Here is a 21,260-nt window from a genome sequence, read left to right on the forward strand (position 1 = left end):
GCCAGAATGAGCCAAGCTACTTTGTGACCTGTCAAAAAAAAAAAAAAAAAAAAAAAAAAAAAGAAAGAAAAAAAGCTCAACAATACACTGATGCTATATGACCTTGGCTGGATAAACACATGCTCACCATAATTGATCCTAACGCAAAGGGGAAGCCAAAGCCCATGAATAAAGATAATGTTATTATTGAAGAGTAGATTCATTGGTCCTTGCTTTATTTATGTTTCCTGTCATAATCTGTTACTAGTGCTGAGCAAATTGCAGAGTAAACGATGACTGAATGGTTCAAAACCACAAATAACTTAATGCTATCACGTTTTAAATAAAGTGCTTAAGTGCTTAATGCTATCGTAAAGTGCTTAAGTAAGAGGACAAACAAAAGACTCAGGAAATCAAATTATCCAAGAGAAGCCATTACCGATTGGGTAAAGTTGGCACACGAGACTTTTTTGAAATGACAGTCCCGTTTACTCCAGGTGGAAGATCACAGTTGCCCTGCTATTTTATATCCACAATCAAACTGTAGGACCTCTGAATAGAGATCTACCAACCGTGCTCAGCACATATGGGCGCATTTTTCGCTCTCTCTTTCCCCCTGCCTTGGCTTTGGTGGTGGTCAGCTTCAAACTCATTAGTCGGTTTGATAGATAAGAGGCTTGCAGCTGGAAAGCCACAGCACCAGTGGGTTTTGTGGGTTGTAAAAGCAATCTAATCAGGTTGTGCCAATAGGAATCTAAGGAGTTTAGGGAGGGAAAGACTCACTAATTTGTGGATTTAAATTGGATTGAGATTTTGCTAAAAACCAGATCTAATGTGGCAAATGGCTGTAATCTGAGGAGGGGCTGCACACGACAGAATCAAGCATAAAACAGACACAACCATGAGTGACAGATGAAAAAATTCCCAGAAAATACATGAAGCTCACCCTTGTGAACCATTATTTGCTGGGTTCTTGCTTCTGCTCTGCATTCCTCCGACTCATTTCCCCCTTGTGATTTCTGTCACTGCATTCATATTATGTTATACATTTGTCTTTTTTGTGTTTCTCCTTCCCTTGCCCTGCCATCATGCTCTCATCTTATTTTCTATGCTCATCAACGCGATTTCTTCTTCCAACCCCCTTTTTCCTCATAGTAATCCTCTCCCCCTGTCCCTCCCTCTACTCTTGCTGTCAGATCTCTCTATCCACTCAAGGCAAATTACACTTTTCAGATTACACCCCAATTAAAGGCCCCATTGGTACCCAGTTTGCATGCTGCAGCTCATCTCTGGAAACAGAAAAATGAACCGTCTCTGTCTGCATATGCAACCATGTGCACGGCAAAAAGGGCTTTTTAAAATACTACCGTCTGAATAAAGCATATGTGCGTGTTTGCGTATGTCTAATCGCAGACGGCAGCCCCCTGCTAAATCCCTATTAATGATCCTATTTACACTTGTTGCCAGATTGATCAAAGTTTAGCAGTTGTGTGATCCACTGCCTTTTCATCTCAGCTGGTTTTGGAGGGGGAGAAGCAGTTGCCTGCTACGTGTGTGTAAAGTCTGCGGGTGTATGGAGGGAGGTTGTTAGTTGGCACAGTATGAGGCGGTTGGCACAAACAAGGGCAAGACGCCATGATATAAAGGCCGGGAGCTGGGCGGCATTTATGCTATGTCAGTGTAGCGTGTGTTGCTGGCTGTGATCTGAGGGTTAAAGGAAAAGCAGCCGTTGAAGTGAGCAGCTGGTTTTTAGAAGTATTTCTCCCATTGTAATATTTAATTAGCTCACATAAATATGATAATTTCCTCTGGATAAATGTACTGCATGCAATTGTTATGACCTCAGTTATCATTTCATTTCAAAAGCCTCAAGAATGAGCAGTATTTCTGAAAGCAGGCGACTTGAGCTGCTTTGCTATGAAGAAAAAGCTAGTCAGAGCTGACAAACTCCTCCAAAACTGACTAAAAGTCAAAACATTAATTGATGTGAACTAATAAATGCAATATCAGATTTCTTTAACGCAAAAGTATTAGCATATGTATTGAAGGCAAGTGAGGGAGGGATGGACGGATGCATTAAATTGGCACTAATCTCTACCTCGCCTTTTATAACTCAGAAAATATGTAGCTTTAGTTCTAAGAAGTTAGCCCTCTGATTTTTTTGCCCCACATCCAAGCTCCAATTGTTACTTATTTGTGCAAAATTACCATCAATTGTACTTGAACACCAGACACTCTAGTCTAAAGTGTCATTTAAACATAATTACACTGAAGCATGGTGAATAATTACCAAACAAAAGCTAAGTTATGGTTCACCCTCTCTGTCAGTGAGCACACTCCCAGCTTCCTGTTTCTCTCCATAATCTCCTCTTGATAGTAACGCCAGATTCCTATTGCCCGGCTGGCACAGACTGACCAATGCAGCTAGATCCTTGACGAGGGATTAACACGTGTAACTGTGCTGTTCTGAATGAGAAAGTCAAACTACCCCCCTGTCGGTCTTCCACTCAGCGGGGTTTCTCCTTTTTCTCAGTCTCTATGTCCCTACTTGTCTCCTCTTGCATTGTCCCCTCAGGTGTTAACTGTGTTAATTGTTGCAAAGGGGAGACTGTGAATTTGCTGTAAAATTTTGTGTCCCTCATTTATTTGCCACCAGACCTTTTGCACAAAGAAGAGGCTTGGAAGGAATTATAGTTGGACAGCAGAGACAAATACAGATAAATCAGAGACGGGAGGGGAGGCAGAGAGAAAGCAAAAAAAGGGATTTTAGTTGAAGGAAAAAAGGAGAAGATGAAAGGATGAGGGATGGCAGAAAAGGGAAAAGGATTGCTGGGGTGTTTTATAGACACACTCCTCTTAGCCTCCAGGATCATTAATCATTCGGACAGAAGCCCTAACAGCATATACATACACACTTACGGACAAAAACACATTTCCACTCACACAAGTTCTCTTCCATTGTCTTTATGGGCGTTCGGTTTCGGTAAAAGCACTTCCCATACTACATTTCAGTCATCGTGTCCATAAGCAAGTATTAGCTTGTTAAAACAAACCCATAAACGCAACCATGCCTATGCTTTTTAGCAAAACAATCTAAGCTTTATGGCTTACCACTTTCACCACAACTAGTTTCTACTTTTTATTACTTTGTATTGTGAAAACAAACCTTAACCCTAACTAACACTCTTCAGTAATGGATATTGATCTTTTTTTTTCATTAGTGAAGCTATCAGTCCAGAAACTGTGGTGTTTTATGGAAAATGTATATTAAACCATTAAAATAAACAGTATTTTAGAAACACAATGTGATATTAATGTGAAGCCACCAAAACCACTGCAGTTTATGTCAGAACTTCAAGTCCTGCAACTAATTAAATATATAAATATATAAAACTATGGAGCCCAGTAGAAAAATCTTACATAGTCTGTCTTCCAGATGGAGAAGAAGATGTTTTTATATGTCTGCAAGGAAATTACCCCTTCACTCCATCAGTGCCTATTCATAGTCCTATTGGCATGCAAATTTGCCGCTGACTGGTATCAATCATCTCCTTTTCCTGTCCAACAGTGAGCCCACACTGCTGGAGTTGACATTGAGTTGAGTGCCCACCTCAATGATATAATGGCAGTGTGTGTATGTGTATTTATTGCATTGGTGTGCACATAGCCCTGTAGAGTGTGTTAGATTAGATCGAGTAATATTTTAAATAAATGGGCTGAGAAGGTCAAGGAGTCGCCTATGAAGCACGTGAGGATGAGTGAAACAATCAACTGACGGAGAGGGGAATAGGAAATGTGTGTGTGTGTGTGTGTGTGTGTGTGTGTGTGTGTGTGTGTGTGTGTGTGTGTGTGTGTGTATTATGTCTGTGTGTGGAGTGAGCAGGTTTAAGCATATGGCAGAAATGCTACATTTAAAATGAGGACCCAAGTGCAGACAAGGAGGCAAGCAAGGAGACGTGAACAGGAGCCGTTGAACGGAAAGGTTGAGAAAACGCAAGAAGAAAGTTATAGATTTTCTTTTTTTCTGTTCTAAATGGAAACCGTGGTGCGTGAAAAACCCTGTTATCTTACCCAAGGGTTGGATCTGTGGCAGGTCATTCATTGTCTGTAATGCCTTTTATACTAGTGGGTTTGCATACACCTCGCTACTGATGCATTTAAACAGAACTAGAGTAAGCACACTCCACAACCTGGTGCTTATGTTGCACATCATTTAAAGGAAACACATCATTTCCTTTACTTGGAAACTACATCGAAATGTTGTGCACCATTTACAGGTTTGAATGTGCCCACAGACTTTAAATAAACACTACTATCTGAACAGAAGGAAGACTATTGAGGAAGGAGCAAACCATCACAAAAGGAAAGAGAAAAGAAATAAGGCAGGAAATGAAAACAACAGAGATGGAAAAGTTAATGGAAGCTTTTAGAAAAAAGGGTATATTGCACTGCAGTGAAATCTGCACACTTGCGACATGAATATGCATAATTTGACGCCAAATCGTGTGCAAAGCAGAATTTCAAATTGTCCAGTTAACTTCCCCGTTGAGCTCCACCAAATCCCATAATAGTAGATAAATAGTTGCCTAGCAACAGACCCTAGCAACAGCTGCAGTCTAGATATGCTATCACTGTGCGGGAAACTTGAGGGGAGACATACCTTTACTTTCAGAAAGCAGCCGTTTATTAACACAGAGCTCAGGGAAAACATCAAACTGTACTGAAATGGATCTGCCATATCAGTTGTAGTGTAGACACAGATCCTTTCCCTACTGTTTGCTACCACAGTGAATCACTTTTGATGAGTTAGTGTTCGGGGCTGGCTCACATTTCTGTTGACACACAAACGTGCACGCGCACACATACGAGGGAAAATATCCAACTGAGACGGTATAAAAGGTTATTACAGTCTGTTGGCATGAAGCGGGACAATTTCATAGCTCTGAGTCTTAAACTACAGCGAGTTGAGCAACAAAGAGGAGAAACAGTGAATAGCTTTATGGGTACGGTATACATTTATATCTGTGTATTCTGTATATTGTGTTGGCCTGCTAACAATACTCACATCCATTTGTCTCTTTAAAGCGTTAGTAGCAGGTATTGATTGTGCCATTTCTCAAAGTTTTTGACAAGCAGTTTTTACTGAATTGAACTGCATTAACATAGGCTGCATAGATGGCCTTGAGCACAAGCACATCTCCTCAATTATCTGAGAATACTGTTTAGCACGCTCCAGCCGGAAGACAAAATGCCTTTTTCTCTCAGCTGATGAGTAATTTCACTCCCCATCCATAAATCAATTATGCATAATCCCCTGATACAGAGAATTAGTGGCCATTTAACATGAGGAAGTTAAGTGTTTGAGTGTGCCGGGAGTGAGCACAACAAAACATGCGACTGTTTAGAGGAGCAGAGTGATGATTTGCTGAGACATGAAAAGATGCAGTGATGTAAACATGCTTTATTTCATCAGGACAGTGGATGGGATTTAAAGGGCTATATAACACTACGTAAGTGTTGCTTGCCATGGTCTTGCATTGTGGCTAACACTCCTAAAAGAGCACAACTGCTGCGCTATAGCGTTAACAAATCTTATCATGTTGATTACACCCACTTGACAGCGATACCCAATATAGAGATGCTAATATATTGTTACATATACACACCTTAGATGTGATTTTCCATAAAACACCGTTTTTATTACAGACTTGAAGTTTTAGAAAACATATGAACAGCATGTGAAGAGAAGATCAGAAGATATATAACAATTATGGGACCAAAAAAAGAAAACCCACTGTGTATTTATAGTTATTCCTCTCCAGAAAGGGGAGATAAAGAGCATTTAGCTTCAACAATCAATAAAGAGAAAGAAAACACAAGTGATGAAGGAGGAAGAATGTAAAATCTATCATTTAATATATTCATAAGCAAAAAGGAAAAAAACATTTTTATGGCTCAGAGATCTGTGGGGCATTCTTCAGGGACAAATGAAGCCTAAATAATATTCTCCTAAGAGATAAGAATGCACCCTTCATTCCTCCTCCTCATTTGCTCGTTTTGTTCGTTTTGCATATTATCCAAAATGCACTTCCCCCACCCAACAGCCCACCACTCCACCAACAAAACAAAAAAAAACTACACTGCTCCCAAATTGGCATCAAGAGCTCATTATTCAACTACTGATAGACACGCTGGCTCCACGTGCGAATCAGAATTGAGTGGCTCGTCCAGCAGCTGCTAACCTGCCTGACGATCTTGAGAAAGATTGGCGCGTGGAGTTAGAAATCAGCACCGAGGAGCAATGTTAAAAACATAAGGAGCGCAGCCTGGACAAGGAGAACATTCGATGACGGGGAGACTGACAAACAGAAAAAGCCAGTCCTGTGGGAAAACGTGTAAGCCTGAAAATTAAAAAAGTAAAAAAGTCATAATGAGGAGAGAGCTCCTACATTCTCTGGCATCCCTCGCTACCTCCCTTGTTGTCCTGTTTCTGCACCCGTCTGGTTGAAGCAAGCTGATGTTTCCATTTCGGAACGTGTCTCCCTTCGCTTGTCTTCGTCAGCCAAGTCTTTAGCCCACGCTGTGTGAAAGAGGGTGCCTGCCAACACGTTCTAACACACACAGTTACATCTGTAGCGTGCTAAGCCGGTAGGGAATTAGAGCATAAACTGTAGGGCATTGTATCACAACACAAGGTATTTGTGAGAATAAATACAGCTAAAACAACATCCACCTTTAAAAGCATATTTAAAATGTGATAATGATGCAACAGGATGCAAGAATGAAGCATGCCGTGTTGTCTTTTAATGCACATTTGATGGTTGCATTTTTGGATATTCCATTAAAAATACCTAAAGTAAGGACAGACTGGGTTTGAACTCCAGCAGTCACATAAGCTCCAGCTAAGAATGCACACACACCCTGTAGATGTTTCTTTTTTTTTTTTTTTACTTTTCAGAGATTCACTGACTTGGAGCTCACAGTTAAGCTGCTACTGCGGATGAGAGCCAACAATGATGGTGGTGGCAGAAGGAGAGGAGGACAGTGGTTTGGTTGGTTTGCCAGTTGTAGGAGCAGGCAGCTGAGACTAAACGGCAATAATGGCCTAACGAGAACAAATCTGGAGAGCCAAACCAGACAGATAGCCACAGCCTTGTGCCTTACTGGCTCTCTCATTTCTTTGTTAGTCAAATACAGTCACAGATTTTTTTCAAAAAGCAAACAAAAAAAACAACAATTTAAAAAAAAAGAGTTAAAATGTTGGGTGTGAATTTGAAATCAGACTAAAAGATGTGTCAGTTTTTCTCCCCATGTTTTATTACATATCCAGTAAATACAATCTCCAGCTTTCTCTCTCTTTGTGTGTGCACCTTTTCTGTTGTTGTCATCCCCTCCCTACATCCTCTCCCTGTATCCAAACTCCTTGTCTAATTGATATTCTGCACATTTGGTGACTAAGGTTTTTCTCCTTCCCTTCTGCACTAAGGGTTTAACTTTAATGAAAGGGGAGAGGTTGATTACATATGGGGAGCAAAAACTAGGCCTCCATCTCCAGGGAGGAGCGTAGTAGATGAAATGCTGCGTTGAGTTTTATTTCACAATGAAAACAGAGAAAAAAAAAGGAAACTGGGGCTGGGGGGGTGCGCGCATCAATATGTCCTTGGAAGTCAAACTTCCCATTGTGCTCAAGTGTCAGGAATCAAGGACATGGAAAAAGGGATAAAAATATATATAGTGTTGGTGCTGGCATTTAAGGGATTTAGGCAGGTGCTATTGATACAAGGACACACTAAAACATGCATGCACACTCACACCTCTCAGCACGTGCAGCACCAGCTTGGGAGGTTTCAGCACCACTGTGATGAATAACCTATATCTTTGACTATAACAATAAGAAGTTATTGGACAAAGGTGTTGCTGGCTGCTGTCAGACAATTTCCACACATAGGAACACGTGGTACTCCCAGTGCTTTTTACCTGTTTGCTTACAGGTTGATGACAGGCGTATATATTATTTTACTTGTCGATATTAAAACTTGTTACACTAGCTCAGCTGGAAACCATAAGGTTGAGACCAATTGCAAAGCTCTTCTAGTGCTGGCACAGAATTATATATTTGACTGTTCGTGGAGGAAACATTTGACACGATATTATGATTTATTTTCTTTTTCATTACACTCAATTTCTTTCAGTTGTATGTACTAAAATGGAAATGGAAAGGTTTCTTTTTTCTGTGCATGTGTGTAAAGTATGGATTGTTAAAGCTGCTCATGAGTGTTTGAAAGCTGGGCAGAGGAAACGAGAGAGAAGAAAGAACGCCATTCATTATGGGGCTAGGCAGAAAAAACAAATGAAATATTAGAGGTGTGCATTCAGGATGTTATCACTTTGTGCATGCTTTTTTCTTGCTGTGAAGTTGCATTTTAAATGGTTACAATTTTTTTCCATCAATCAAAAATAAAACCAACTAATGCCTCATGTTTCTGACCCTTTGCTTTGGTACTCCAAATTATCAACCCTTTTTGTTTTAATTGTATCTAGAACCTGATTTCTGTGACAAAATATATTCACTGAGCGCATTTTCTTAAAAGGCACACAGCTTCCGCAAGTCACACTGGATATCTGGGCAAAAACAAGTCATGGAGTTAGAGGAACCCCACCAAACCACCAATTAAACCACCAAACTCTTTGTAGAATTGCTCTTTTTCTAAACCCAGCAAGGGTGAGTGTGTGAAGGTGAAGGAGGTCACTTAGAATTCAACACTCATGCTAACAGTGTCCTCTGCAGAGATGAGATAAACTGCCAGGAGGACAACCATCTCAGCAGCACTTCATCAATTAGGCCCTTATCCTAGAGTACACAGACAAAAGCCACTTTTATGCAAAAGACATCTGACTTGAAGACACCAAGAAACTTTATCTGTGACATTGACCTAGTTAATAAGATCTCTTTAGTGAAGCATTAGTTATTTTAGCATCATGCTACAGGGGTCCTTCTCTGAGCTGAGAGAACAATAAATCCAGCTACAACGGAGCTGGAGTACCTTAAGGCAACTCTCTCACTGTCCTTGAATAGCCCAGCCCGAGACCAGACCTAAACCTCATAATCACTAACATCTGTGGAGTAAAGCTGAAGATTACAGTGCACTTTCCATCCAGTGTGAATCATCTGCTAAAGCGAATGGGATAACCTGCCCAAATCCACCTGTGTAAAGTCTGTGCTGCAGACATTTCCCCAAGAATACTTTAATCTTCATTTACTATGAAATCTGTCTTCTGCGAGGTGGTCTGAATACTTACTTAATGAAACTTCAGTTTGGTCCCTTTTAATGTACAAAGATTTGTTTTTATTAAGTCTTGAAATGCAGACTCATTGGCAAAATGGCAAATTTATGAACTTGAATTTAACTCCACAACAAAATTGCGCAAAAAAGTGAAGGCATCAGAATATGGAACATATTGCATGCATCCAGACACAAGCGATACTTAAAAAAACTTCATTTTCAACAAATTCTGCCTCATTCCTTAAAAACTAGGAGTGTCTCTAACTGCATAGAGGCAATTAAAATTCTATGTGTGCAGCTGGGGGGAAAAGCGCCCACAAGCTTTTGGGAAGGCTGGTGTAACTGAGATAAAAATCCACTTATTAAGCTCTGTGTTGGGGATGGGAAAAGAAAGGGTGTGGAGAGTAGGTGAGACAAAAGGAAAAGACTGGGGATAGGTGGGCAAGATGTTGTCTCTCTTTACGTGCTGCTTCCATCTTTTTCATCTTTCTCCCAGCATTCCTCTCAGTCTCACACCCTTTCTCCATCTCATTTATTTATTTACTCTCTCAATCTTACTTTCCATTTCTCCTGGCATTGTGTGAATATAGTAGTTTCCCTACCTGAGATGCACTTCGGTGTCTTGATTTCAGACAGACAAACAGACCCAGGGACCCTTTTAAAGATGTTTACACTTGCATCTATCTAATGGGCAAGTCAGTGTAATCTAAATTGCAACTCGCATACACCACCGCACCTACATTAGAGGGTGTATGTGTGTCTTTGTGTGTATGTGAGATGAGTAGGAGGAGAAGCTAAGCAATATAAGAATGTGCAAATAAACCAAAACAAACAGGTGCTGCTCAAGGAAGGTGATGTTTGCAAGAGACTTAATACGTGTGGTGGCTAACGGAAGCTTCTAAACACATAAATACAATATACCGGCAGGCACGCGGTAAGACAATGTCTCACTGATGTATGTCTCTCACTCACGTGCATTTTTCCACCTCAGTTTACCTGTAATCTCATCGGGTTTAAATACACCCACATACATGCAAACAAACAGCCCACTCAACAGTACACTATTGCATCTGCAGTCTCAGGAGTCCCCTTGCACTTGAGCTAAAGCTATGAGATGCAGCCTAGCCTAGCCCTTCCTGCCTGACTGCCTGCTAGCATTTACTGCAGGGAGGGGAGAGAATGACCCAGTTGTGAGGCAAACTATTCACTGCAGAGAGAGAGACAGAGAGAGACACAGAGAGAGAAAGAAGAGGTAGAGGAAAGGAAAAGGTGCGCAGGGGTGCTGACTACCCCAAAAGACCTACGGTGAGCAATGATTGGCTACAGGCGTGCGAGGAAGGAAGCAGTGATAGAAGGAGGAGAGACAGTGGGCTCACCTGCAGTGATGTGTCCTCTATAGCTACACAAACCTAAGCCATACATCACAGAAATTTGAAGAGAAAGCAATATTGGTGAAAAAAAATTGAGGTTTAGAAGCGGGGTTATTTAGCTTCCAAGTACCCAAAGGATATGCATAACTGGAGATATAAGGATGCTACATGTCACAAACTACCACTAATATAAAAAAAAAAAAAGAGGAAAAAAAAAACATCAACTAATAATGTTAAGATAAATTAATTATATTCAAAATGATGCAAGTCTGTGTAAAGTGAAATTAAAAAGACATACTCAACATGAGGAACGTTTGATTGGATTTTAATGAAATGAACTAATCCTCATTCATCAGGAACTTCAGTTACGACTGGTTTTGACAGAAAAACTAAATATTAAATGTGGAGTTTGGGGCAGTTTTTTTTTCTGCCTCTATTCTTTGTGTGGTTTAAATGCTATTCTTGGGTACAAGAGCATAAATTTGCAGTATGGGAGGTGCTGATGGGAAATTACACTCTGGCCCTGCCAGGATTACTGCTAGCTATCTATCTACTGGAATGTACAGGAACACACTGTGTGATTAGTTGCTAGACATTGTATTGATTTTCTACTTCTGGAGCACAAATTAACTACGGCCATTCAATGATTTGACACGCAGGCTAATACTTATGCATAAAGCAAAACCTGAATGAGAAATTATACGCTTAAATTTTATATGAGTGGAGCAACTGTAAACTTTCTTTTCCCGTGCTATAGCTGGTGATTCCTTATCTTTTCACCCACTGCTGACATGAGTAGAAGTTTGTGCCTGCGTAGGTGTGTTTGTATGTGTATTAGAGGCAGCTATGCTTGGAGTGTTTCTCTGTGGTTACCTACTTAATGATCAATCAGTGGAAGAGAGAGGTGCACAGAGAGAGAGCTTGGGCATAATTATCTACCCCTGTGGTAGCTTGACACGGGCTTGTTATATGGCCGAAGAATGTTAACAGAGCTGCTAATTAACTGTCTGAGCACATATACGCTCTCAGAGAGAGGTCGATCGAAATGCTTATCTTCTACCATCTGGATGTCTGTGAATAAAATTAATACAATTCAATTATTTTAATTATGCTTAGGATGTTTGTATATTAGAATCCAGATGTTTTCTCATAATATTTTAGTTGCTTTTTTGCTTTCTTACAACTTTTTATTTCCCTGTATATTATGCATATAAGTACTTGCATGTGTTTGTGTGACATGGAAATCTGTCTAGAGGATCTTTTTGGATTCAACATCAAAAACAAGCAAAAAATGTCCCTTGGTTCCCTTGGATTTCCTTCAGTATGTCACAAATCACCCCTTCAACTTGAATTTTATTTCAGGGGAGAGGACGAAGAACCAGGTAGGGTCTGTGGTGAATGATATGAGGGGTTTGGAGTTTGTGTGGCCAAAATAATAATGCACTAGCATGCTGTTAGCACAATCAGGATGTTTCTGCTGAATGTTCTCCCTCGGGTATCTCAGGAGGTTACAGCAGAACTTCATGTTGATGGTCTGGCCTTGGTGGATACTCATATGAATGATGGAAAAAATGTTAAGTATAACCCTGGTAGTGCAGCTGACCTGATATACCACTTTTGGGCTTAAACACTGTTCACACTTCCGGGTTAAACTGTTTTTTTAAACTGCTCAGTTCTCATCATCACCATGATTTTTGGCATGAACCTCTGGTCAGATTCTCAAAGTTGATCTTTTCAGGTTTGAGATCACGTTGGAATTGCAGATGTTTTAAAGCAATCCAAAAAGAAAAAGAAAAAAAAACAGCTGAAATGGCCTTGAAGGGAAAATTGGATTTAAATCTGGTATGCTTTTCAATTTGTATCAGTATTATATGTCTCATAGCTTTTTGATTTCACCTTATTTTAAAGCTGTCATGCACGAAGAACAGTTGCATGTATTTGTATTAAGTGACAACATTAAGTGCAGTTAAAATTTTAAAGTTACTAGAAATGGAGGCTTTTTTAAACATAACTCTGGATGAGTCAAATGATAAACATAACTCGTTGTATATTGTTTACAGTTTTTTGTCTTGATCTGTTGATGTCAAAATGATAACACGGCTTATTTCATGTGACGCATTTGTAAGTAAACTGGTTACTAACCAAACGTCAGTGTTAGTGACGGCGCTTAACTGAATAAAAAAAACAGAAAAAAGGTTTGACTAAGTTTAGAATGCTTCATAATAGAAGCCCCATGACTGCCTGGCAAAGCTATCCGAGTGAGCAGCTTGTAAACACACACAAGCTGCCAGCTTTTCTCACTGGACAGTCACACAACATGTTAATTAGAATAGAGGGTGGAGGAAAAGGGAGAGGAAGGAAGCACAGAATGACAGACATATAAAAGCACAGGAAGGGGGAGAAGAATGAAAGGAAAAAAACTCTTTTCTGCAGGTGTTTTTGTCTGTTGTGATTCACCTGCCATCTTCCTTCTGTTTGAAGTTTCTTAAAGCCATCTTAACACAGCTGAAATGCCAGCTGACGGTGTAGCACACTATCTGAGATACTAACAAGCTCCTTGTATATTTACTAAAAAGGGATCCAAATTAGGCATCCACCACATTCACAAAGTGAAGCCCCACTTTTCAAGTAGCTCACTGATAGCTGTAATGTTCAGAAGGCATTTGCTTGCATTAGATGCAGTGCTAGCCAAAATTCATGTCATGTCCACACATCATAAATTCAACAGTCAAAAGAGAAATACGGTTGCAGCGTTTTACTCCACGCCAGGGAAAATGTATTCAAACGCACGCAAAATAAGACAAGAAAATAATTTAAACTGACAAAATAAAAGGTCTTTCCCAAGGTCTAAAAATTCTGACATTTTAGTACTAGATTAACAGCCCTGTTAGGAAATTAATAAACATCAGGCATGAATTATACATGGGATCAAAGCATAGACTCCAGATTCCTTGGCAGCCCTTTGATCTGTTTATGTCCCCAGACCCTTACTTGTCCTTCTAAATAGGTAACCTCATCTTAACCCTGAGCCAACAACATGTCAGGGTCAGATAAAGTTCAAACTGTCAAGAAACACAGAGATCAGACTGAAGTTCGCCACTCTCTAACTTCTCTGCTGGCTCAAGCCATTCAAATGCACATACACACTGTGGAGAATAGCCACTCAAATCACTCATAGCTCAATATGCTGCCACATACTCACAAGAGTGAAATGAACATCAAACTCCATTTCACCACTCTCACCCTCTCACTTTACCCTTTCTCAATATTCTCTCCATCTCTGTAGCTTTCATCTTTTATTCTTGCCTGCCAATTTTGCCCTCTACACTCTTTCAGTCTCTCAGTGCAGAGCTCTGCTTTCTGCTGCTGTTCACCCACTCTTCCTCCTTCTCGTTTCAGTGAAGATCTGTGTAAATAATAAAAAAAAAAAACATCTGAGCAACCCTTGTATCTGCATATTAATTCAATTTCAGCTGAAGGTTGGAAAGCATTAAGTATACCTATAATATAACATCGAACTATACACTGAGATACTTAAATGACTAAGAGTTGTTATAGCAAATCATTGAGTTACTGCAATATAAACAACAGTCTGCAACACCACATGGGCCATTCATAGCTGGGGGCTCACCTTTGTGATACCTCCAGCTGGAGCTTAAAACCACCGAGTGCGCGCGTGTGTGTGTGCAAACATGGTGGTGTCAACCTGCAGTGAAGCAGCTGGTTACCAAGGTTTGGTTTTGTGTGTGTACATGCATGTGTGCTCAGCCCGGCTCAGCTCCTGACAGCTCATCAATTATAAAGAAACCTTGGAAAGAAGGGATAAGGCCATGCTACAGCAATGGCATCTATAAATACACCCCCTGAATGACACAAGTAACGTGAACAGCTATTTTTACATACGATCACACACACCCACACACAAAGGATAGCAGCCAAGTACACTGAATGCACAAGCAATGTCATCCACTAAAGCAGGGCACTTTGTGTATCTGTTGAGTCAGGCCACTGCTGACTCTGCTTACCCGAGCACCATGAGATACTGTGTCTAAATCAAAGGAGAAATTGCTTTCCTAACTAAACGCCTAACCCATTTCCACACATCAGCTCTGGATGGTGTGGGGAGAATCGGGTCCAAGCATTGTCTGAAGTTGCACTTTCTCACACGAAGCACATAACAGGAGAAGCTCTGCGTCAGATGCACTCATATTATTGGTAAGGCTAGAGGTGACAGCTCAGTATAAGGAGGCAGATAGATAAAACCCCAGCTCCCTCACTGTGAATTCTCCAGACAACTACCTGCACTATTCATACACTGGCTCAGTCAGACATTACAACACAGGTATTGTACAAGCTGGCAGGCCAAGCTACAGTCAGTGTCTGATCTGACTGATTCAGAAATTTTATTGCTGGATAAGTTCGAGCTTTGCCATTCTGTGCTGGATTATTTTTCACTCTGTTTTGCTCTGCATCCAGCCTCTTTCTACTCTCTCACTCACACAGTATATCTCTGTCCGGAGCTCTTTATGCGTCTCTTATTATGGTTTCATTTAACTTAGCATAATTCCATGTTTCATTCTACCCACCATCCAATGATGGAGAACTTTAGTGTGTCCAAGGAGTCTACAAAATCTGAAATAAAACAAATGAAGTTGGAGTTGGCTGAAGAAGCTGATACCACGACATGAATCATATTCATGCAACTTTATATTTACTCAACATTTCTCTCTCTGGTTTATCTCACATAACCACTGCCTTAAACCATACTTAATTTCCCTGCTCTTCTACTTTTCCTACCCCCATTTTCCCTCCTCTGTTCAACACAACCTCATATCATCCCCAAGCTAAAGCTAAGGCTTCCTTAGTGAATACAACACGGATTCTGCCTTCTGCCCATTCAGACGGCCTGGCTACTGAATGAGGGTTTTTGTCGTGGCACACGAGGCAATCACTGTCTTCTGATCCTCTTCCCAGGCCACTAATGGACTTTACTTCTCATTAGCTCCCATGATTTTCTGCACACAATTGACCAATATATATAGAGAGACTCATATACAAATATGAAATGCACACACAGGCTATTAACCAACCCCATAACTGTAGAGAAGGAATGGGAATTGGGGTAAAGGCCTAAGTAAACCTTGTCCACCAAGCACTTAGCAGAAGACGATCCATAGAAAAACAACTGGCTGGGAAGAATGGTGCACTAAAAGAGTCAAGAAACGAAGCATTAGGTGAAGGAGGGTGCAAGATGTTGGAGGACGTTCCCTTAGACTTTCCCTTAGCAGAGTAACAGCAGGCGCTAATACAGCGAGACAAAAACACTAGCTCTCTTATAATGTGTGTTAAATCAGCCTCATAGCCATGAGCTGGACAGCAGTGTCATCAAATACCAGCCTGCTGTCATCAGATCAGGTTATCCTATCGTTCACTCCGTTTATTGTATCAGCATAATATTTACACTGTGTGTGCTACACCGTCAGCTTCCCTGGGAATTAAACACTGAATGGATCACAACACACTCGGATACGTGCATGTGTGTTTTGCCTCCACTCTATACGTTTAATTCCGCACGTTTGGAGCAGCCAGTGCTACCATGGCAACTCACGTCTGGGCTTTTGCAAGCTAGTGTGGGAGCAGCAACACACACACACACAAAACCCAGGCAACTAGCAAGACTGCTGTGGAATACTTAAAAGTAGGAGAGCATTGACATTCTGGGAATACTTGCTGAGCACTGCAGCGGTTTAGACCACTGCCCAGGAATGAATGGGCGACTGGGTGGGGTTTGTAATGGCTACTGGCCAAGGTGATAATAGCTGTGTCTGTGTGCGAGTGTTCGCGCCTGTGTTCAAGAATATTGTGTTTATAGCATACCCCGTCCTGAAGCATATTTCATCATTAACTTTAAGCAGTTAATCCTCTGCTCCACTGACCACGGCTCAGCTCAGCCCATTTCAATAATCTGCATCTGGGGCTAACCAACCTATCATACACACACACGCACAGACAAACGCATACACACTTGCAAAACAATGACACAATCAACCCGTAAAACATACGGGACTGGTCCAGCACAATAAATATCTCAAGAAAAATCTCTCACACCTGCACACATCTATCTTCACACAATCTATTGTGCTGACAGAAAAGCCAGCTAGAAAAAAAATGTTCATTTATTAGACGAGGATACCGTAGACAGATAGCAAAGGGGAGGGGAAAATCCCATTGCTGGAGAGATGGGTAATGAGACAGTTAAGGCGCAGTAGGCTGTATTGCACTTGAACAGAAATTGACAGGGGTTGAGTCAAAAGTGAGAGTTTGACCTTTCCCTTTCCAGCAACAAACATTAACCATTCGGTGTTGAAATTGACCTGTTTTTTGCTCATGCAATCTCCCCTGACAACTTTAAATGACAGATCTCCCAGTTTCTATGCAACTCCTCTCCTTCAAGAAGCTGTAGCTTTGTAAACTATCATTTATTCTCCACCGCGTAACCCTCTCTTTTCATTTCCTTGTTCCCTTATCAACAAAATTCTTCTTGGATCTTCTTCTTTGTTTTCTCTGTGTCTTCCCACCTCCTCTTTTCTTCCATTTTCTCCATCTGACTGGGACAGATTGAAATGTAGAGGCAGGAAAAAGAGTGCTAGCTGCCTTTTTCCCCAAATTCTGTGAAAGGCTTTGATTGAACCATGCGTGCATCCAGTATCTAGGACAGAGAGCTTTTCCAACCTTCGCATGTACTGCCTCACTCATTTTTCTGTTCCTTTCCATGTCAAGTTCAAGGTTAGCTGCTCATTGTATTGAGTGCCAATGCTCCCCCATTGGGACGGACAGAGGGGAGATGCATTAGCACCTCGGCAGGTGGCCTTCAATCTCATCTCTCGACTCTCTTTTCCCTCCACACGTTCTTCTTGTCCCCTAGTCCACCTCTCGAACCATGGCCCCATGGGGATACCTGGCCAGCCTTTGTCCAGTAGTGTGTAGATGGACTGCTAGGTGTGGGTGCAAGTGTTCACTGATGCATGTGTGCATGCTTATCCCGATTCAAACAATAATGTGCAACGTGTGAGTATCACCGATGTGAACCTCTTATGTGTAGTACGACCAGATGACCATGAACTAAACCAAAGCCTGCAGGGGGTTAAGGTTTTCCCCTTGACCTGCTGGTGTCTACTGGCCTGCAGTAAATGGGTTTAAACCTTACCCCAACCACAGCCTTTTATCTCCATCATATCCCCATCTCCTCCTCAAGCCACAGGCCAATGAGCACACAAACTGACCGACAGACTGGCTGAAGGAAGCCATATGGTCCATTCACTTCCACTAGCAGGAGGTAGCCATCAAAGAGCTTTCACAGCAATTCAATTCAGAACATACAGAGGGAGTGAGAGAGATGAAGGGAAAAGGAAGAGGGAACTTATTAAGAGAAGGGCAAACAGAGGTGGCAATAGGGAGTGAAAGCAAAGAAACAAGGAGAAAGCAGTTGCAAGTGTGCTGAAGAGTGCAGAGGAAATGCAGCTCTATAATAATAAAAAAAAAAAACATGGAAAAGGTTTCCAAATTTTTACGTTTTGTTTGAGACAGTAAAAGCCAAGCATGGCTGTAGTTGTGGGCGTATACAAAACCCCACTGTTTAATAGTACTGCTTTCTATATGATAACATGATGGTGTTATCAAGACTCTAGACTCTGTCAAAACAGACTTTAGGCCATACAGCCACTTAGCATTAATGGGCATCTAAGGCAAGTGCTGATTTGTGTGAATGTGCTTTAATGTGTGTGCCCTTTACAAGCATAGAACCTGTATATGTTAGGAATATGAGTGCGAAGTGAGAAATTCAAGCTCGCCCTTACATCTTACAAGAACTGCCACAGAGAAGAAAAAGAGTAAAACTGAATACTGGAAAACCTTACTCTCCAGACTCTGGTCACCTGCAACTGATCTCCATTTTAGTTTGAAGTTAAGGTAGAGTTCGGTTAGTTGTGCATTGTCTTAGTTCAGGATGAGTTTAAGGGCTTGATGATAAATTAAGCTAATGAAAATCTAATCGGCACAGCCATGGCATATCTACGTCTGTACTCTGATCCGCAAGCCTCACATTATGCTAGCAAAATTTTATTCTAACCTCTATTACATTAAAGTATTTCACAGGCAAATTGAATTTAATTCACTCAGCACCCTGCCCAGCTCAACGTCATGATGCCATAAACGTGAGCCTGTAAACACTAACATTTAGCTCACCGAAACGCCACTCCATTAAACCCGATCCACTCTCTTTTACCGTAAATGCTTATATTTACTCTGGGTGATGTGTTAGTCACAAGATCATAAATAACAGTGAAAAAAAACTGAGACTGAAAGACAGCCTGTGAGTGAATCCCAGAAGAAGGAGGAGGGGGCTGAGGGGTGGAACAAGTGAGGTGGGGGAGTGTGTATAAATCAACATCCATTAGCCGAGGGGTTATAAAGTCACTGATGAAGGAGGTGGACTGAAGTTCAGACTTTTTATTGTCTTGTTGTTGTCTTTTATTGCCTGTGATGTCATCTAATGGTATACAGTTAATGACATGGGAGGGGAAGTATATACATGGGAGGGGAGGATGTGGCTGTAATAGCCCAATGTGTGTACAACTGTGTTGACACAGAGTATTGATCACCTTTGTGTGTTAGATTTTGGAGGGGTTTTTTCTTTTTGCCTGAATATAATGAATCTGAACAATCCTGCAGACTGGATTCACACAAGAATTTAGTGGAAGCATTATAATATAAACATTATAGAAGAAATAGCATTCAATTTGCCTGTGTGTATCAGCAGAAGACCTTTCAGCACTGGGTCCACATTCTGATCTCAGTAGTATCTTTGTTTTCTCTGTTTTTCATCCTTCTACTGTCATCACACAAACGCTCTTCCTCCTTTCATGACTTTCATTTCTGGAATATAGCTCATCTCTGTTCAGCCCCTGCTGCTCAACCCTCCCTCGCTTCCCTCACTCATCTCTCCTGTGCTCCTCTCCTTCCCCAGGCCTTTAAGACTCACTGGCCTAACCGCCCTCTAGAATTAGTCTCAGTCATGGCCTTATAATACATATGTGCGTGTGTATATGTGTGTGTGAATGTGTGGGGAAGTACAGTGAAAGTACAGGTTGCTACCAAGTTCTATCACACCTAGCAGCAGTGCATCATCCCATTAACTCTGAAAAGGGCTACCACACGCAGGAGGGCACAGGGGCATGAAGGGAGTCTAAGGTGGTAACCACAACACTCCAAAGCCCAGCTTATCCAGTGCTGTTTAACTCTGAGGAGACAAATCTTGTTGAGTTAGAGGCTCTTCTGTCACACAGAGTGTGACATGTTCTTCTAAGACAAACAGTTATGTTCACAAAGACACTCACAAATGCCCTAGTTAAAATAATTCTAGAAAATTTTTAGAGAATATTTTTGTAACCTAGGATCATTACTACAACATTCAGTTACTACACACACAGATGTGAGAAACCCTAAATTATAAAGGATGGGAGTGACTCATAGTTCCTTTCATCACCAGGCTATGAATTTGCCTAAATTTCTTAATAAATGATGTATTTAATTTTATTCTGATGACTTCATTTGCCTCGAGGAAGAGCTAAGAAACTTCATCCAATCAATTCTGCAACATGCTGATCTGGGCTGTCTAGCAACTTCTGCAACATGCTGATGTGTGCTACAATCGGCCCCCAGGGCTCTGGATTTTATACAAGTCCAAAGTGAGGGAAAAGTACAGCGGATACCACTGATACAGGCGAATACGAGTGTATGTGTGATATATGGTGCAGTGGATGAGGAGGATGTTGAGAGATACCAGATAGGCTTTACTGTAGGAATAAACCCCCAAAGGGGCACGCCTGATCCCCTTTCCTCAAAACACACACACACACACACACACACACACATGCGCGCATGCACACACCACACTCGCTTTCTCTCTACCCTGAAGTACACACACTTCCTCCATCCGCTCTCCCACTGTTTTATGTACACACCTACACACAAACACACACGTCTCTTCTACTGTGAATACAGCCGAGTCAGCTGATTTGCCTGAAAGTCAATCTGCCTTCTTACTACTATCCTTCCTCCAATCCAGTAGTCCCCAATTCCCAGCCCTTACTCTACGTTCTAACTGAGAGAAAGCAAATCTCTCCCTATATCAATTTAACCATCTGTGCTATCCTTCAACCTATATTTGTCTCCCTTACCTTCTTGACTTGACCGCTTTTTGTTCCCACGAAGACCAGTGAGTGGTTCTTGTAGACGTAGGCAATGACTGAGGACATTTTGTCAACGGCGTCAGAAAAGAGAGGCTTGCCTCTCACCATCTCAGAGACGCCCAATGGAGCATTCATGTCCAGGCCACAAAAGTCGTCGTCAATGGTCAAGAGCTGCAAGGAAAACAACAATTAGCACAATAAGATTTTGAGGTGCTCATTTGGCAAACTCCTATGAATTCATATCTTAATTTCTCGTGAGAACAAAAACACAACATCTGACTGTAAAGGGTATTTCTATAAGGGAAGATGAGCAGGGTGGAGAAACATTTTGGATGTGAAAGATAATCTCTGACCATTGGCTGGCCACAAGATACAGC

At 41.3% G+C, this 21,260-nt stretch overlaps 1 protein-coding gene across 2 annotated transcripts in view; it reads right to left on the minus strand.

Moving 5' to 3' along the window:
• Positions 1-21,260, minus strand: part of plxna4 (plexin A4) — a 238,369-nt gene that overhangs the window by 176,885 nt on the left and 40,224 nt on the right. For both annotated transcript variants that reach the window (XM_005733435.1, XM_005733434.1), the window contains exon 3: positions 20,872-21,054. In XM_005733435.1, the coding sequence (XP_005733492.1) occupies positions 20,872-21,054 (183 nt within the window). The remainder of the gene's footprint in view (positions 1-20,871; positions 21,055-21,260) is intronic.

The sequence above is a fragment of the Pundamilia nyererei genome, unplaced genomic scaffold, assembly GCF_000239375.1.
Source record: "Pundamilia nyererei isolate P.nyererei 1_Seehausen unplaced genomic scaffold, PunNye1.0 scaffold00052, whole genome shotgun sequence".
NCBI lineage: Eukaryota > Metazoa > Chordata > Actinopteri > Cichliformes > Cichlidae > Pundamilia > Pundamilia nyererei.